Below are 17,521 nucleotides of genomic sequence, written 5' to 3'. Positions count from 1 at the left end.
TACTTGTTTTTTTATCAGTGTTTTTTTTTTTGGTCACCGTTCCATTGTTCACTGATTTATTAGGATCTGGCAAACCTCCATCAAAACAGCGGCGTAATTTAGACCAGTTTTCACCAAATTTGGGTTTTACTACTGGAGCGACTGTGTCCATGCCATACATTTCATGCTTTATATGTTATATAATCAAGAAAACATTTACATTATACAGTATATTTAAAATTGTTATCCTTTGAATTTCCATTCGTAAATAGTGTCGGCCCAGATCCGGGCCACATCTGGTACATGTGGCGTATGGGATCTGGGCCGACACTGTGCTGCTGTTTTGAGTATCTATGCGCTTCACAGAGGTGCAAGCCTGGGGTGTCAACAGATCTTTGGTGGTGATGGTTTGTCATGATATTATGACTAAAGTCAGACACATAATCCATGCAAGTGTGCAAATGCAGACGCAGATTCTTAAACAGGGCTCTGAAAGCATATATAAAGTGCATTCTTGCTTATCTGTGACAGCAACAAACCTTGATTTTAGGCCAACTATACAGTGCACTTCTTCAGTTGCGTTGGTTCCGGAGGTATGTATATATATAATATATATATATATATATCCATCCAGTGTTGGGAAAAGTTACTTTGAAAAGTAATACATTGCATTATTGTGTTACTCCTTTAAAAAGTGACTAATTGCGTTATGTAGTTACTTTTGTTGTGAGGGCAAATGTACAGTAGAGGGCGCCGCTCAAACAAACCTTTTAGAAGAATAGGAAGTAGAGAAGAAAGTTTAATACTTCACCAATTAAAACAAAAAATCTAGTCATTTCTGTTTATGGTTTAAAGGAGCACTATGTAACATTTCAGTAAAATATCCAAAAAACACCAGGACAGTTATATAGATTTTGTTCAGGAAAAGTTACATAATGCACCTTTAAATGAAGCAAGTTCATTAGTTAATAATGTGAGATTAAATGCATAAAAATGTTTTATTTTAACATTTAATGATTGCAGGTTTGCATAATCACTGATTTTATTCATTTTGAGGAATACTGAATCTGTTATTGTTCATATTTGATGAGTAAATGCCTGCTCACATTTAGTCTAGATCTATAAATCCCCTCATGTTCACACACAACGCCTCTGATCTCACTCCTGATGCGTTACTTTGAAATAAGTTACGCATCTCACTTGCTTTACTTATTTCAAAAAGTAACTCCGAAATCTTCTAAATTTAAAAGTAATCCGTTACTTTACTAGTTACTTGATAAAAGTAATCTGATTACATAACTCCAGTTACTTGTATTGCGTTACACCCCACACACTGTTTATTGCGTGTTCAGAAATTCATACAACAAAATATTATGGGGGGGGGGGGGGGGCACAAACTTTTCGTTGGCTGGCAACTTTTTTTAAAAACGTTAAACAAGTATTTTAAAAAAATAAGCTTAAACAGAAGCATATAACATCACAGTAGGTCTGTCTTTAAAGGTTGACAAGCTATTGTTAAAAATTCCCCTAGGAAGAAATGTAATGGGATTTTTTCTTCCAGAATCCGAGTGTTTGGCACTCCTTGTAGCAGCGCTAGGACTCCACCACTACTCGCCCTCCATGTGACAACCCATGAACTCGAGAAGAGTCTGCATTCAAGCACTCGCCTGGAGTATATCTGGGCTCAAACTCTGTTTAGATGCTACGTCTGTCTACAGTGTTATCTACATGTGTTAGCTGCTCTATCGAACTTCAGTAATCCACCTGAACCTCGTGCGTTACGCCCGTTTCACACACTCCGTCTGCAGTGTATAGCTCACACAAGTGGCAAAACATTTAAACATAGGTTATAGCCTAAAATCACACACATTTTAAATTAGAAGCTTACAATAGTCTATTTCAAAAACAGCCGACTCTCGTCTTTTCTTTTGTTTTTAACCCTTTTAAAAGAGGTCATAAAGAACTTTGTTTTCCACCTCCAAGAGAGGACGAGTGCTCTCTATTATGGCACATTTTTTACCCTAATCGCCAGGTAAGGTTTTGTTTCCTTGCTTTACCCGAGAACAAAAGCCATGTGTTGACTTTGAAAGGAGAGCATATATTTAATTATATGCATCTGTGGTGAAATTAATAGATTTTCACATCAGTACATGTTTATTTTAATGCGAACAATGTTCTATCAATTTTAATGCAGCACAGGAAAAAATAGATTGGGTACGGAAACGATCGGCGTACTGCTGCAGACAGGAATGGACTGACGGACCGCATCCGCGTGCCGTGTGAAAGCTGTAAATAAAAAATAAAATAAAAAGACTAATTACAACTTTTTATCTCAGAATTCTGACTTTTCTTCTCACAATTGCGAGTTATAAAGTCCGAATTCTGAGATATAAATTAAAAGTGTAAGGTGATAAAAATTATAATTAAAAGTGACAGAATTGTGACTTTATATCACGCAATTGCGACTTTATCTCAGAATTCTGAATTCAAAGACTTTATAATTGTGAGGAAAAAAGTACGAATTCTGAGATAAATTGCAATTACTCTATTTTTTTATTTAGTGGCGGAAACGGGCTTCCATAGTAATCCATTAACATGGGTCTGGAAAATAACATGCACTGCATACGCACTGCAAACGCAGTGTGTGTGAAACGGGCGTTACAGTGTCTGCTACACCAGTGGCGTCTCATGTACTAGCTCTCCTCCTGTTTGTTAGATCTCAGCAGTCTGAGTTCATCCTCTAGGTAGCTTATTCTGTCCAGCAGGGCGGCTCTGTCGGCTTGGGCTCTGAGGCTGGCTTGCCATCGCGCTTCCTCAATCTTCCGCTCATACCAGCGCTCCATCTGCAGAGTCACCGCCTCAAAAAAGTACTGTGTCACCTCCAGCGCGTGCATGTTCTCCCGCTCCTGGGCGAAGGAAGCCTCGGCGGTGTGGCGGTCTCCCAAACTTGTCACGGTTTGTGCGTTTTGTTTGGTCTTTGCTCTTTGTTGCGAGCGTTTTTTGAGGTTCCTGTGATCGAGTGCACATTCCTGCTGATCTGAGACACGTTTTGGCTCCAGACTCGAGTCCTGAGGCTCATCTTGCCCTCGGTGGGGGTCACTACAGGCCCGCGATCGCTGTTTAGGCCGGACTATACAAGGAGACTGGGGTGCAGATTGATTCTGTGATGGCGGCTGATCTGAAAAGAAAAAGCTTAAGATGATTTCATCCTGTAAAGTAAGGTGACCACTTATTATTTATATGTATAATTAAATATTCCATTAATATACACAGATCAGGCATAACGTTATGACCTAATATTTGAATGGTCCCCCTTTTGCTAACAAAACAGCCCTGACCCATCGAGGCATGGACTCCACTAGACCCCTGAAGGTGTGCTGTGGTATCTGGCTCCAAGTTGTCAGTAGCAGATCCTTTAAGTCCTGTAAGTTGCGAGTTAGGGCCTCCATGGATTAGACTTCTTTGTTCAGCACATCCCACAGATGCTTTTGGATTGAGATCTGAAAGGCTGAACATGGTCTCAGCAATACTTAGGTAGGTGGAGCGTGTCAAAGTAACATCCACATGGATGGAGGACCCAAGGTTTCCCAGCAGAACATTGCCCAAAACATCACACTGCCTCCACCGGCTCGCCTTCTTCCCATAGTGTAGTCCCAAAGAGTAGGGGTGTAACCCCGGCATCCTGGCCAAATTTGCCCATTGGCCCCTATCCATCATGGCCTCCTAATAATCCCCATATCCTGATTGGCTTCATCACTCTGTCTCCTCTCCACCAATCAGCTGGTGTGTGGTGAGCGTTCTGGCGCAATATGGCTGCCGTCGCATCATCCAGGTGGATGCTGCACATTGGTGGTGGTTGAGGAGATTCCCCCCTTCTATGTAAAGCGCTTTGAGTGCCTTGAAAAGCACTATATAAATCGAACGCATTATTATTATTATTATTATTATAGTGCATCCTGGGGCCATGTGTTCCCCAGGTGAGCCACACACACACACCCGGCCATCCACGTGATGTAAAAGAAAGCGTGATTCCTCCGACCAGGCCACCTTCTTCCATTGCTCCGTGGTCCAGTTCTGATGCTCACGTGCCACTGTTGGTGCTTTCGGCAGGGTCAGGGGTCAGCATGGGCACCCTGACTGGTCAGCAGCTATGCCGTCTCATACACGACAAACTGAGATGCTCTGTGTATTCTGACAGCTTTCTATCAGAACCAGCATTAACTTCTGGAGCAGTTTGAGCTCCAGTAGCTCGTCTGTTTGATCGGACCACGCGGGCCAGCCTTCACTCCCCACGTGCATCACTGAGCCTTGGCCGCCCATGACCCTGTGGCCGGTTCTCCACTGTTCCTTCCTTGGAGCACTTTTGATAGATACTGACCACTGCAGACCGGGAACAGCCCACAAGAGCTGCAGTTTTGGAGATGCTCTGACCCAGTCGTCTAGCCGTCACAATCTGGCCCTTGTCAAACTCGCTCAAATCCTGTTATTCACTTCACCTTTCAGAATATTATGCCTGATCTATGTACATTATTTAGGAAATAAATAAATAATATTGTCTGCTATATCTCTTCATATGTGTTCAGAGTTGTATATTTTACTTCTAATAACCCTACATCACCTATTCATATTATGTAACACTTACATAAGCCTTTAACTGAACGAGGACAAACACAGGAAAACCATTAATGCTGCATGAAGCTCTGTCTGTATGTGAGATGAGCCAGAAAATCGGTTTTGCTCATCTGCGTGTGTAAAAGCGAAAGAAACACAGCTGTGTGTATGTGTGTGAGAGAGAGAGAGAGATTCAGACTATGAGTGAGTTACCTGGTGAGGCGTCCACCTCGATCACAAAGTAACTGGCTGACCCATCCTCAGGACACGTGGTCGCTAATGCCGTCTCTCTTCCATCTTTGGACAAGGTTTGGTTTGTTGATGGAGAGTGACGTGCTCTGACCCCAGATGTGTCCGGTCCAGCTGTGTGGGAATGGGGATCCCAATCTGAAAGAGTGTCAGTGAGGGACGAGGAGCGCCGTAACTTGCAGCGATCCCCAGAGAGACGCGTCTCCAGATTTTGGATCTTAGAAAGGCACCAGTTTTTGATATCGGTGACCACTGAAGCCTGCTAACAAAGAGATGGAATAAATAATCTCATGCTAATAATTAATTCTAGGAATGACAAGAAAATGCATCATAATAAAAGCTAGAATCCATGTAAGAGTTGATGTTTATGATGATACATTCAGTCACTAATCATCCCACATATCTGAGATGTACATCAAATATCATCTCCAGATCTTCTGTATTGCCAAACCCTAAATGAACCGGACCACTTATAAGCCCGATATTGTTTCTTTTACATCTAGACAAAGACAAAAAGCAGGGAAAGTGTGGAAAAAATGACCTGTTTTTTTTCTCCTTCCAAGCGTTCCTGTATGGCTCTCTTGTCAATTCGATGTAAACATTCAATCCTCTCAGCGGACACTCGCTCTAACGTGATCTTATCCAGAGCTCTGATCTGAAAATCAACACACAATTATCAGCCACAAATTTAAAACCATCATCCTTTCATTTTTTTGAGTGTTCATTGGAGTGGTCCAACACCTTAGGACTTTTGTTGCACCCACACTACGAATACACACAAAATTCAGTTTATGTGGTTATTATTAAATAAAGTAACAAATCCTTCACTCGCGGGTCAATTTGACCCACTTTTTTTTTTAATTTGTCAAAGTATATATAACAAATATATTGTTACGACATTGGAATCGGCTGATAAACGCTTAAAATATAAAAATCGGCATCAGCCAATGAGAAAAAATTATGCCAATATGTCTTGCCAATATGATAACGTGCTGATATTTCATATACTTACTCACGTGTGCAAGATCATGTCAGCAGTGTGTTCATTCTTGAAGTGAAAACAAGTAACTTGCATCTATGGTGATTTATATTGATATTTATATTGTTTTTAAATGTGTGTGTGTGTGTGTGTGTGTGTGTGTGAGAGAGATCTCTAGTGCATGCAGAAGCCTCCTCCAGGTCCTAGTGCCCACACATTAGAATGTTATATATATTTAGTGGGGTGGCTGTTGTTATAGTCATAATAAAATATACAGTTTTATTAATCTTTAATACAATTTTATGAAATGGATGATGAAAAATAATTGTAGGATTTTAGTTTGAAGCTGAAGACAGCATCAATGGATGTTATGCCTCCCTCACTTTACGTGCACAAACGTTAAATCCAAAAATAACATTTGTTACAAATATTAAAAATGTAACAAAATTACTGACTTTATTATTGTTATTTTCAGAGATTTTAATATATTCTTATCATAAAAAGAACGTTATTAACATTTATTTATCTTTAACAAGTATCCTTTTAGTAAGGAGACCTCAGAAATCTGAAACCAGAATGAATAAAAAAGTTTTTGCAAAATGGTGTTTCCAAACAAAGGGAAAAAATAAACGTATATTGTATTGGCATTGGCCAACATGAGATGAAAAATATTGACATATCCGATATCGGGAAAAATCACTGATATCGGCAAAATTAAATGAAAAAGTGTTTCAGGACAACAACAAAAAAGATACATATAAATATATTCTTCAAAATTATATCAAACAATAAATATAGGCGCAAGCAGCAAAATGATTGTCCATAAACAACTGAAATTATGGGCTGCTAAAGTTGGATTGGTTATCTTTTCATATATAGTTAAGTCAACATAGGCCACAGCTAAACAGTTGATTAGCTTGTATCAAAGTTTGACAAATCAACATTTTTACCATGAGCGACGGACACACTGCAAACTTCATGTGAATGGGACCAGTGGCCATGAAAAGTAAATCTGGTTATTATACTGAAACTAAGCTTTGGTCTCGGCTGTGTGCACCTGGTGTTTGTTCTTGCGGTCCAGTTGGCCCATCTTGCTGTTCATGAGCTCTTGCACAGTGTGAATCTCGGACTGCATTTCCTCTTTCGTGGCCATCAGCTGGTTCTCCAGTTTATTAATGAGAGGCTCACACCTGCAGCCATTCAATGGGGCCTTTAATGAAAATAACACATACACAAGAGTCAAAAATAACATTTACTGCATGAGATATTTGCTGTAGTTTATTTTTGGAGAAAAGTTGGGCTTTCTGACAGAAACTGAATCTAACCAGCAGAAAAATTACTTTTAATTTAAAATAAAATAAAATAGATTATTCCTGAATTATTTTTGTGGTAATGACAACCAAAAATGCTATTCTTAGACCATGACGTACAAATATATGTATAAATATATATATCCATGGGCGTCGGAACCATTGTGTGTGGGTGGGACAAGACCCACCCACTTTTTAAGACCAATGATATTGGACCCACTCACTTTTATCGTCTCTAATTCAGCACATGTCTGTTTACCTTGGCTACCCCTTAACCGAGAAACGTATTAAGACACTGATTATTTAACACATGTTAAACGCTTTATTTCCCCTTTTCTAATATTTTCTCTTTTTTATTGAAAATAAATACCTTTCCGATCTGATATGTGATGGGGAAAGGGAGTAGAGCGAGTGTGGCAAAAGGCGGATTCGAACCTATGCTCGACTAGCGTCAAAACTTGATGTCATGCGTCTTACCCCAACTCTATAGCCACGGTAAATAACTCAGTGATTTCTGTAATTTTGTCTGGCCCAATCAATAGTAAACGGCACTTTATCTATCTGGACACTGAGCATTAAAAAACAAACAACTTGTTCATTATCATTATCTGTGAAACTTGATTTCTATGGCAGTTAAATTAATAGTCTTTTTATTAGACCATTGGTATTGACTGGTTTGAGGTATTTTTTGGTATAGGAAAGGGATATGGCCTAAAACGCACCATAATGCAGGAAATCACATCTATGAAATTATTTTTTTTCTGGGGGAGAACCCCAAGACCCCCCACAAAACAATTTCCCCACCTATAATATTTTACCTTAGCCGCAGATCTACTGACCCACCCATATATATATATATATATAGCTGTATAGCATATATTATACTATAAACTTCACTACCTAAAAACAGTAATGAAGGGCCAGATTTACTAAACAGGGCAAATTAGTGTGAGAGCGCAACCCCATAAAAGCACCAATGGGCGTATAAAGTTCATCGCATGATCTACTGAAGACACAAATTAAACGACACAGACGCAGCCGGATCATTTCCATCAGCATGCATTCATTTCACTGTAAATTTCTGACTACAGTCATTTAGTGTAAAATAACACTCTTTAATCCTGTAAATTCAAATCTTTCACAGGTAGAGATGTGTCACCACAACCAAAAAAATTAAAATAAATGAATGAATTCTTTGCCTGCATGATCTTGCCATCTTTGCCTCTGTAGAGAGTATAGAGCTGGTATGCCTTGTAGTTATGAGGAGGAGGAGGAGCAGCTGATGGACATGATCTCTCCGTCTTACTCTTCTTCTTATGATCACTGTGTTTATTTTGTCTTCGAATGAGGGCATCTGACGGTGACAGCTGCAAAAAAGCACACAATCCATGAGATATCAGAGTGTAGTCTTTTTTTAAATGCAAATTACTACTATCATTCCTGCGATATAAACCCAGACTGATTCAGCTGAATATACTTTATGCCTTAAAAGAGAACATGCATGCATGACATACCCTCTCTTTGACTTTCCTGTCGCTGTTTTTGTTTGCACGAGCCTCAGTGGCGATAACGGTGTCATTCTGGCGGAGAGAACTGTCACTGCCGTGAGTGTCATTGGCTGGAGATACACTGGCCTACACAAACACAGGAGTAAAGCCACAGCATTAACAACGACCAGCGAAGTCTACAGCGAGTACTACACATTTATTGTAGCGACTAGGGTTGGAAATCAAACAGCGATTCGAATACTTAAGGTCAGGAATCGGAGAGAAATTGTCAGAAATGTAAAGATCTTTTCTTCTATATTGTGATGAGAAAAAAAAAGATGTCTGACTCTGCGTCCCAATTCGCATACTATCCATACTAAATAGTACTCGAAAATTGAATTAGTAAATTCTGTCCAGCACATCACCAGAGCAAAGCCTGTCATTTTTTTACCGGAAGATCCAGGTGCCTTGCCTAGAATTACGAATAATGGATGTTCAGATTCTATTGAGACTAGTTGTGCTCTTTGTAGAGTTCTGCGGTTAGAGACTCCTCCGAAAAATCCGTTTCCCTCCCTGAAGACATCACCACACATTTGGTGTCTGTATTTAATAAACATCTGAAATAATGTCTCATGTACGCTTTTTTATCTCTGGTTCGAGTTTTCTTTGTCCAGATGTGTAAACGTTTTATTTGTCAAGTCTTAACTATGGCAGAGATGACTTGGCTGACACAACATCCAAGGGTGATTTATTTTTTAGTAACTGCACTTCTATGATTTAGTTCCAGATTGGGTTTATATCATGTTTTAGACATAGTAATGTTGATTTGGGCTGTTACTATAGTATTGCTGTAAGTAGTTTTACACACAAAACTTGTAGGATAAAAACCTTAATGTGTCTTGAGATATACAGGGAACAATCCAAATGTTTTAATTATTGAAAATGTCATGCACATCTTAAGTGTCTTATTACTGTGAGAGTATTATTATTCAATTATTAAACATTCTGTCATTAATTATTGCTTAAATGACATTCAGTGACAGCATGTTTGAACTTGATTAGTCTTTAGTATGGTTGCTCATTCTGTGTTGATTGTGTCAGAGAAAGAATGAAGTTTTGCTCCTCTACCTTTCTCGGCAGCATCTCTTCACGAGGGACTGACTGTGCTCGACCCTCAGTCTTCATCTTATCCCTCCTCTTCCTCACAGTGCGTCCTCGAGTGAAGCTCTACATGCAAATACAAGGGAAAAATTAAAGGCATTTTCTTGCCATATTAATGTCTCTTAAGCATGGAGCCCCGCACATGACATGCAAGAAAAAAAAAGGTAAATGGTGTGCACGATTTACTATTTTGTTCCCTTGATTTATAAATAGTGCGCAAGTTCATGGTTCAAAGTCGTTCCCTCGATTTGCCAAATCGTGCACACATTTAACTAATTTGTTCCCTCGATTTATAAATAGTGCACGAATTTTACTAATTAATTCCCTCGATTTACTAAATCGTGTGCACAATTTATCATTCAAGGGAACAAAATAGTAAATAGTGCACACCATTTACCTTTTTTTTCTTGCATGTGATGTGCGGGGCTCCGAACTTAATGTCTCTTAAGTATATGTGTGTTTTCTTACCTGTGGGGCTTTGGTGAGCAGCAGCGCCACTTCAGGATTATCATTTTCACGAGCCTGATCGAGGGCTGTCTCTCCTGTCTTCACCCAAAACACACAGATAAAAACCATGCACATGTTCACACATTTAAAAGTGTAATTTCTACTGCATGCCAACATGAACCATGGTTTACAGCAGTGTTTCTCAAACTTTTTCTGCCATTCCCCACTTTGGAGGTAGGGAAGGGCCACGAGCCCCACCTGTCCCCAATCACCCCAACAAAATGGTAATTATCTAGGCTTTAAGTTTGCCTGTTAACATTTATTTGATTAACATCACATTTAAAACTTTAATGCGTACAGTCAAAATATTTTAGCTGAGTTTTTTTTAAGGCAACGTTATTTTAGAACGTTTCATCTTAATGTTTCTATGGCAACGCGTCATGTTTATCACGTGACTCACCACAATCAAAATAGCGCTGAATGACAGATGTATCGCTTTTATTACGTTTTTTTCTTTTTTATTCAAAATATTGACATACTTGCTTACCATGTCATCAACTGTCTAATAATCCAATTGTAGGTGTGTTTTGCCATTTAAACCCCTTTATAAATGATCTTGATTTTGATCTATAATGTGAGATGGGCGCTGCCACGTTTGAACCGTTTGAACAAATGCACTGCAGTTCAGAGTCCTGTCAATCGGATTTACAGCACGTATATTCATCAGCTTCTCCTGGAATAAGTAAGTGACCGGTGAACTGGGAGAAGAATCGAGCAAACTTTATAGTTACTTACACTATGTGTATCTGATATGAATAAAACATGTCGGCCAATTATATTTGAATGGATTGTTATTGCTGCTTCCAAAGACACCAATGTGTATTCTACAAACTCTAAATGTATTGTTTTACTAGTACTTGTGTATTTAAATGTTACCTATTAAATTAAACCTAAAATAAACAGTATGCGGTTGAAAACACTGCATGACGTATGTCAAGAGCTGAGCGCGTATGCATCTGGCTCAGTGCCAGCCGAAGCGCGTCCCACCGTTTGAATCTGACAGTTATGTCACGTCACTAAACATTCTAAATCCCATATGTGGGTCCGTACTCTCAGGGGCATAGAAATAAAAATCCCATGTGGGACCGCTCAAAAGGTTAATAGAGATGGGCACAAAAAATTAACACATTTCCTCCCGTTTGTCGTGCCCCACTTGTCGTGTCTCTATTCCCCACCAGTGGGGCGCGCCCCACACTTTGAGAAACGCTGGTTTACAGTAACTGTGGACAGTGCCACTACTAACCCGTTTGGCACCCTAAGTACTGCATAAGCTAATCATGGTCTTCATTGTTACTAGAAAATCACAGGTATGCGAGTATGACAAGGGTTTGAGTTAAATTAGGGCTGATATGAGGAACACTGAGCTAGATGTTCACCTACAGTATGCATGCCTTGATTATTTATGTGTACGACTTTGGATGTTTAAAAAAATCTGAAGTATGTGATGTTTATATGCACTCCCACTTTTCTTCCACTCCCACATGAAATTAACACAATGTTCAGGATAATGCAGAAAGCTCCCTTCTGTACTGTAATGTTTCATGTGTCATGCATAGTCAAACAAAGCCAAATCTGTATAGTCTAAAATATACTTTATATTAAAGGGGTCATGAACTGAGAAATCTAATTTTTGAGCTTTTGAAATATAAGAGGTTGTCATACTATAATAATATCCTGTGTGTTTCAGAACTGAAAGTTTTTTTGTTAGTCCAGAAACAGCTTTTATTGTAACCAAGCCCAGAGAACGACTCGTTGAGGAATGAGCCTGTAATAGATGGAGAAAGAAGAAGATTGACGCCCACTTCATCATCATCACTTTAGCCCCGCCCACTGGAGTGTTAGTGAGATGACGAGGAGAGAAGAGCGATACAGGATGGACTACAAATAACATTCCCTTCCAAAGGATCCTAATGCTAGGAATGTGCTTATTTATATTCATCAATGTGAACGTCTCAGTTGAGCTTTATTTATTTGTGTTCGCTACATATCACTGCGGATTCTTTGGGAAATCAGTTGCAGTTTAGGCGCAGCCTTTGCAACCAGACTTTTGCGATACAGACTCGACAGTAACGCCACAACATGTCAGAAACCGTGTTAATAATGCCTGATCTGAGACCAGTGATTTCTGAGATGTAATGATTCATGTACAGTCAGATGTTCTTTGTCTGTGTCAGTAAATCAAACCAGTGACTAAACTTCACATTGTTTCTCTTAGGATGAAAATAATCTGTTATTTAAACTGTGATTAAATTATATATAGAAAGAGATCAAAGAACAATCGCTGGAGCTGTCAATCAAACAGAGCGAGTTTATCAGAGACTGAGTTCTGGACTCGTGACAAAACTCCCGTAATAATCAACAAATCTTCTATTTACATTGTGTTTGCACTGTTAGTTATGAAAGCATTCATTAGAGAGCAAAATTCACATGCACAGCATTTATGAGCTCAACATGTGTGTGTTCGGCTACAATGATCATCACGGCAACAGTTCATGCCATAGATCTGAATATAATGCTATAATCAACAATTTTCATGTTTAGTTAACCTTGAGAGCCGTTATAGTAAAATGTGCTAAAAGTTTTCGAGAGTTCCACATGTAATACTCGCTATTTCATATGCAAAGATGTCAGCCAATCACAGCAGTGGGCGTTTACACTAAAGTCTCACAGCAGCCAATCACAGCAGTGGGTTTTTACACTAAAGTCTCACAGCAGCCAATCACAGCAGTGGGTTTTTACACTAAAGTCTCACAGCAGCCAATCACAGCAGTGGGTTTTTACACTAAAGTCTCACAGCAGCCAACCACAGCAGTGGGTGTTTACATTGAAGTCTCACAGCAGCCAATCACAGCAGTGGGCGTTTACACTGAAGTCTCACATACAAACAGAGCAACACATTACTTCAAGCAGAGAGTTCAAATCAGGCTAAATTATGACAATTTTTAATGTAGTAATCATACTAACATTATAAGTGCACCCCATGAAACATTATAAGACAATGCAGTTCATGACCCATTTAAAACTAATCACAACAGTGTAATTTTCATTACCTCATGTCGACATGATGGTGAAACGTGGAGCTTTTAGAGATTACGATCAGATGCTTTCTGAACTGCTGTTTTCACATACTGTCATTTTTGTTGTGTTTATTTTAATAATAAGAGTAAAGCATGCAGCACATGTTTACATATTCATCTAAACGTCACGCTCAGCAACATGGACGCATCGGGATACTCTATTATTTCTAGTATTTCCAACGTTTTACTTCTGAGCGAAGAATGAAAAAGGACTTTGCGGTAAGTATATCACATTCAGGCTTTTGTACATTACTTGTGTTACAATAAGTTGCTGGCTGCAGTTCACCTAACGGACACCAGGGTGGCTAATAACAAGTGAATTCTACATATAGCCTTTTCAAAGTGTTCTTGCATTACTGTGATAGTACCAAATCTCAATACTCAAGAGTGATAGATTTTTGTTTAGCATTTCTGTGCCAATAAACCAAATAGCAAACATCTAGGCAGTTAACTAACTTGCTCAGTAAGATTCAGCTAAGAATGCAACGCTTACTTGTGTTGCATTATGAATTTTGCTCAGACACATTATGTAAAACTGTATCAGTGTATCATCTCAAGAAGCATTTGTGTTCAAGTGCTTGAGCAGAGTACATTTCAGGGCTTCACTAAGCTCATGAAATATTTCTGAAGGTGCTCACATTGTTTTTGACGCGGCTGTCGGCCCCAGCCTCCAGTAACATCCGTACGGTCTTCCTGTGATTCAGAGCAGCTGCAATATGTAAAGCGCTGTCCCCTGCCTGAAATCATATGGTCATCATTACAACTTACATGAGAATGAGTAAAATGATGCTTGGGTCATTCAGTGCCAACTTAAACAGTTCACCAGCTTAAAAGACGGATTTTGTTGTTATTTTTTCTGCTGAAAATTAGGGTTGAGTCAAAGAAATCCGATCCTTGTTAGAAATTTTTATTTTTTATTCCTCTTATTGATTTCTTTGTGTACATTTTAATGTGACGTAATGGAGACTTGTGCTGTTTTCTGTGCTGCTCACACATCCAAAACAACGTGTGCACAGAAAGCCCCCTCTCATACTTTATGGTGCGATACTAAACTGAGTTCTCTTCTGCGCCGTTTTTGAGAAAGAAAGCATGTGTGTTACAGTGTATTGGATCCGTTACACGTCTATGGAGACTTCCATTTGATTAAACGACAATGTGTGGAAATTGCCATTAATTGCACTCCTGACTCTTGGTCTATAAACTGTTAACCCCTAGTGTGTAAGTGTTATTTAGCCTGTGGATTTTTGCTCATGGTGTTTCAGCTACAATTAAATGTTTTGCAAAAAGCCTTAAAATAAATGTGAATGATATTTAAGTCTTTATTTACCTTATTGGAATCGAAATTGGGAATAGATAGAAAACGGAAATCGCTAAGTGAAATTTCAAATCGTTAAAATTCAAACGATACCCAACCCTAGTGAAATACAAAACTAAAAAATGTTTTTTCCAATTCGATTAAATGGATGAATATTGCAAGAGTAATCCACTACTTTGTAGATGGGGTTCAAAATAACAACTTGATAATTTTCTCTTTAGATTTGGAGCCAAATTACAAGGGGGGTAAAAATGACTTTAGAAAAGATGGCAGGATCATTATTTTATTTCCACACAGAGATTGGGAGGTTATTAGTGAAATCTATTGACTTTAGCCATCTTTGTTACGTCACTAGCAACAGCGACAGTTCAAAGATGTGAAAAAGCCATTTTGGCAAAAGGTTTGCATGCCTGTAACTCAAGAAGTATTAAAGATATCTTATATCCATTTTTTTGTTTGTTGCTGGCCAAAAAAAAGTAATTTCCCCCCATTTTTAAACTGTTATCAATGGCATACAATGCAACAAATATCGTGGTTACACTTTATTTTACAGTGTGTGTACTTACCAAAGAAAAGTAGTGGTAATATTAGGTAACTACATGGGTTAAGGTTCGGTTCAGAGTTAGTACCTAGTTATAATCCAGTTATTGTAATTGCTATGAGTACATAGTGTGTACATGCAGACCAGGACTATTTTAAGGTGTCATTGTGCAGTGTAATTTTATATTTAAGTACTGAGTTATATTGATTAACAACATGTACTTACTATATGGTTTGGTTGAGGGTTAGTAATTATGCATAATTTACTGTTATTACTATGGTCACAAGTACACTGTCAAATAAAGTGTTACCTAAAGTGCTACCATGTTTGCTAATATCAGGTGAGAATTGATCATTTTGACACCTCTTTACAAAATAGTGGATTCGTGGCATCCAGGGTATATCCACTATTTATGTTTCTCTTTCCTCAGAAATATATTTTTAGCCGGGAAGTTTTTAAAGTGTGTTTAATCCGACACGGAATGACCTGTTTAGAATAGTTTAAGAGTAAAGCACATCAAAGTCCCAAAAACATTTCAACTCCTTACTCACGTGATTTCTTTCGGTCACGGAGCAGATAGCACCCAGGAGCGCTCGGATCACACTCACATGGTTATATCGGGCGGACACATGCAGACACGTGTCACCTACCTGAGGCAAACAAGTCGTTTCCGAGTTAAAGATTTAGTTCACCCAAAAATGAAAATTCAGTCATTAATTCCTTACCCTAATGTCGTTGGACATCCATCAGTTCATCTTCACACACAGATGAAGATATTAGTGTTGAAATCCGATGGCTCAGAAAGGCCTTCATTGACACCAATGTCCTTTCCTCTCTTAAGACCCATAAAGGCACTAAAGACGTCGTTACAAAGCCCATCTCACTACAGCGGCTCTACAATCATTTTATGAAGACACGAGGAAACTAAATAACGACTTATATAGTGATGGGCCGATTTCAAAACACTGCTTTGAACTGTTATGAATCAGTGAATCGATTCATGATTCGGATCGCATGTCGAACTTTTAAACTGCTGAAATCACCTGACATTGGCAATCCGAATCATGAATCGATTCACTGATTCATAACAGTTCGAAGCAGTGTTTTGAAATCGGCCCATCACTATAAAAGTCATCCTTTTTTTTCCGCACAAAAACTATTCTTGTCTCTTCATAAATGATTGTAGAGCCGCTGTAGTGAGATGGGCTTTGTAACGACGTCTTTAGTGCCTTTATGGGTCCTGAGAGAGGAAATGACATTGGTGTCAATGAAGGCCTTTCTGAGCCATCGGATTTCAACACTAATATCTTCATCATCGATATGAGGGTAAGTAATTTATGACAGAATTTTCATTTTTGGGTGAACTAACCCTTTAAATAATAAACACACACATGAAGAGAAGAGAGAAAGACGTGTGGTAATATATTAGAGAGAAAGCGTTTGTCAGTACTCACATTGTTCTTGGAGTCAGGGCGAGAGCCGCCCAGCAGCAGGACTTTCGAGCTCTGAGCGTGACCGTTCTGACACGCCAGATGAAGAGCTGTGTTTCCTGCCTGAGGGACATTACATCCACGTTTTAAATATGCCATTTTGGTGATCAAAGATGAGTTTTAAGGGATAACATTATCAGGGATGCAAACGGGTAAGGGGTAAAAAAAGGTGAGAACATTGCGTGGGTAGCGAAAAGATTATCTGAGTTTTTTTGTTTCGTTTTTTTTACATTTATTTTTCATGCTCTACACACTATTAAAGGTCCCGTTCTTCGCGATTCCATCTTTCAAACTTTAGTTAGTGTGTAATGTTGCTGTTAGAGCATAAATAATACCTGTAAAATTATAAAGCTCAAAGTTCAATGCCAAGTGAGATATTTTATTTAACAGAAGTTCCCTTTCAAAGCCTACAGCGAACGGCCGGTTTGGACTACACCGCTGCACTTCCTGCTGTGATGACGTCACTAGAACCGTTTGTTGACTCCACCCACAAGAACACGCAAAATAGGGGGCGTGGTCTCGTTGCTCTCCCACATGGAGAAGAGCGCGTATTCAGTGCTTGCATCTCCCCGTTATGGTAAGAGGCGGGACTTTTCCGGGCAAAGTGCGCTAAGCTGCTGTCCAATCAAAAACACGGGAAGCGCTGGCCCAATCAGAACTCATTACGTGTTTCTGAAGGAGGGACTTCACAGAACAAGGAAATCATCAGGCCGTTTTTAGGACAGAGGAAACAGCGGTATACAGATAAGTCAATTGTGTGAAACATTTTTTCACACGCGAGACATGAACTCATGTTATATTGCACACTGTAAACA

The 17,521-nt window shown here is 39.1% G+C and overlaps 1 protein-coding gene across 1 annotated transcript in view; it reads right to left on the bottom strand.

The window, feature by feature from the left end:
* Positions 1-2,484: 2,484 nt before the first annotated feature.
* ankrd6b (ankyrin repeat domain 6b) overlaps positions 2,485-17,521 on the bottom strand; it is a 35,657-nt gene continuing 20,620 nt past the window's right edge. Inside the window, exons 6-16 of the mRNA XM_067416779.1 lie at positions 16,671-16,769; positions 15,768-15,866; positions 13,999-14,097; positions 10,245-10,322; positions 9,744-9,842; positions 8,643-8,762; positions 8,328-8,495; positions 6,876-7,028; positions 5,381-5,494; positions 4,804-5,098; positions 2,485-3,157 (exon numbers count right to left, since the gene is read on the bottom strand). Coding sequence (XP_067272880.1) covers positions 2,673-3,157; positions 4,804-5,098; positions 5,381-5,494; positions 6,876-7,028; positions 8,328-8,495; positions 8,643-8,762; positions 9,744-9,842; positions 10,245-10,322; positions 13,999-14,097; positions 15,768-15,866; positions 16,671-16,769 — 1,809 coding nt within the window. The 3' untranslated portion in view covers positions 2,485-2,672. The remainder of the gene's footprint in view (positions 3,158-4,803; positions 5,099-5,380; positions 5,495-6,875; positions 7,029-8,327; positions 8,496-8,642; positions 8,763-9,743; positions 9,843-10,244; positions 10,323-13,998; positions 14,098-15,767; positions 15,867-16,670; positions 16,770-17,521) is intronic.

Source organism: Pseudorasbora parva, chromosome 15 (genome assembly GCF_024679245.1).
Source record: "Pseudorasbora parva isolate DD20220531a chromosome 15, ASM2467924v1, whole genome shotgun sequence".
NCBI classification, from domain to species: Eukaryota; Metazoa; Chordata; class Actinopteri; order Cypriniformes; family Gobionidae; genus Pseudorasbora; species Pseudorasbora parva.
This window is presented reverse-complemented; position numbering and strand designations above follow the sequence as displayed.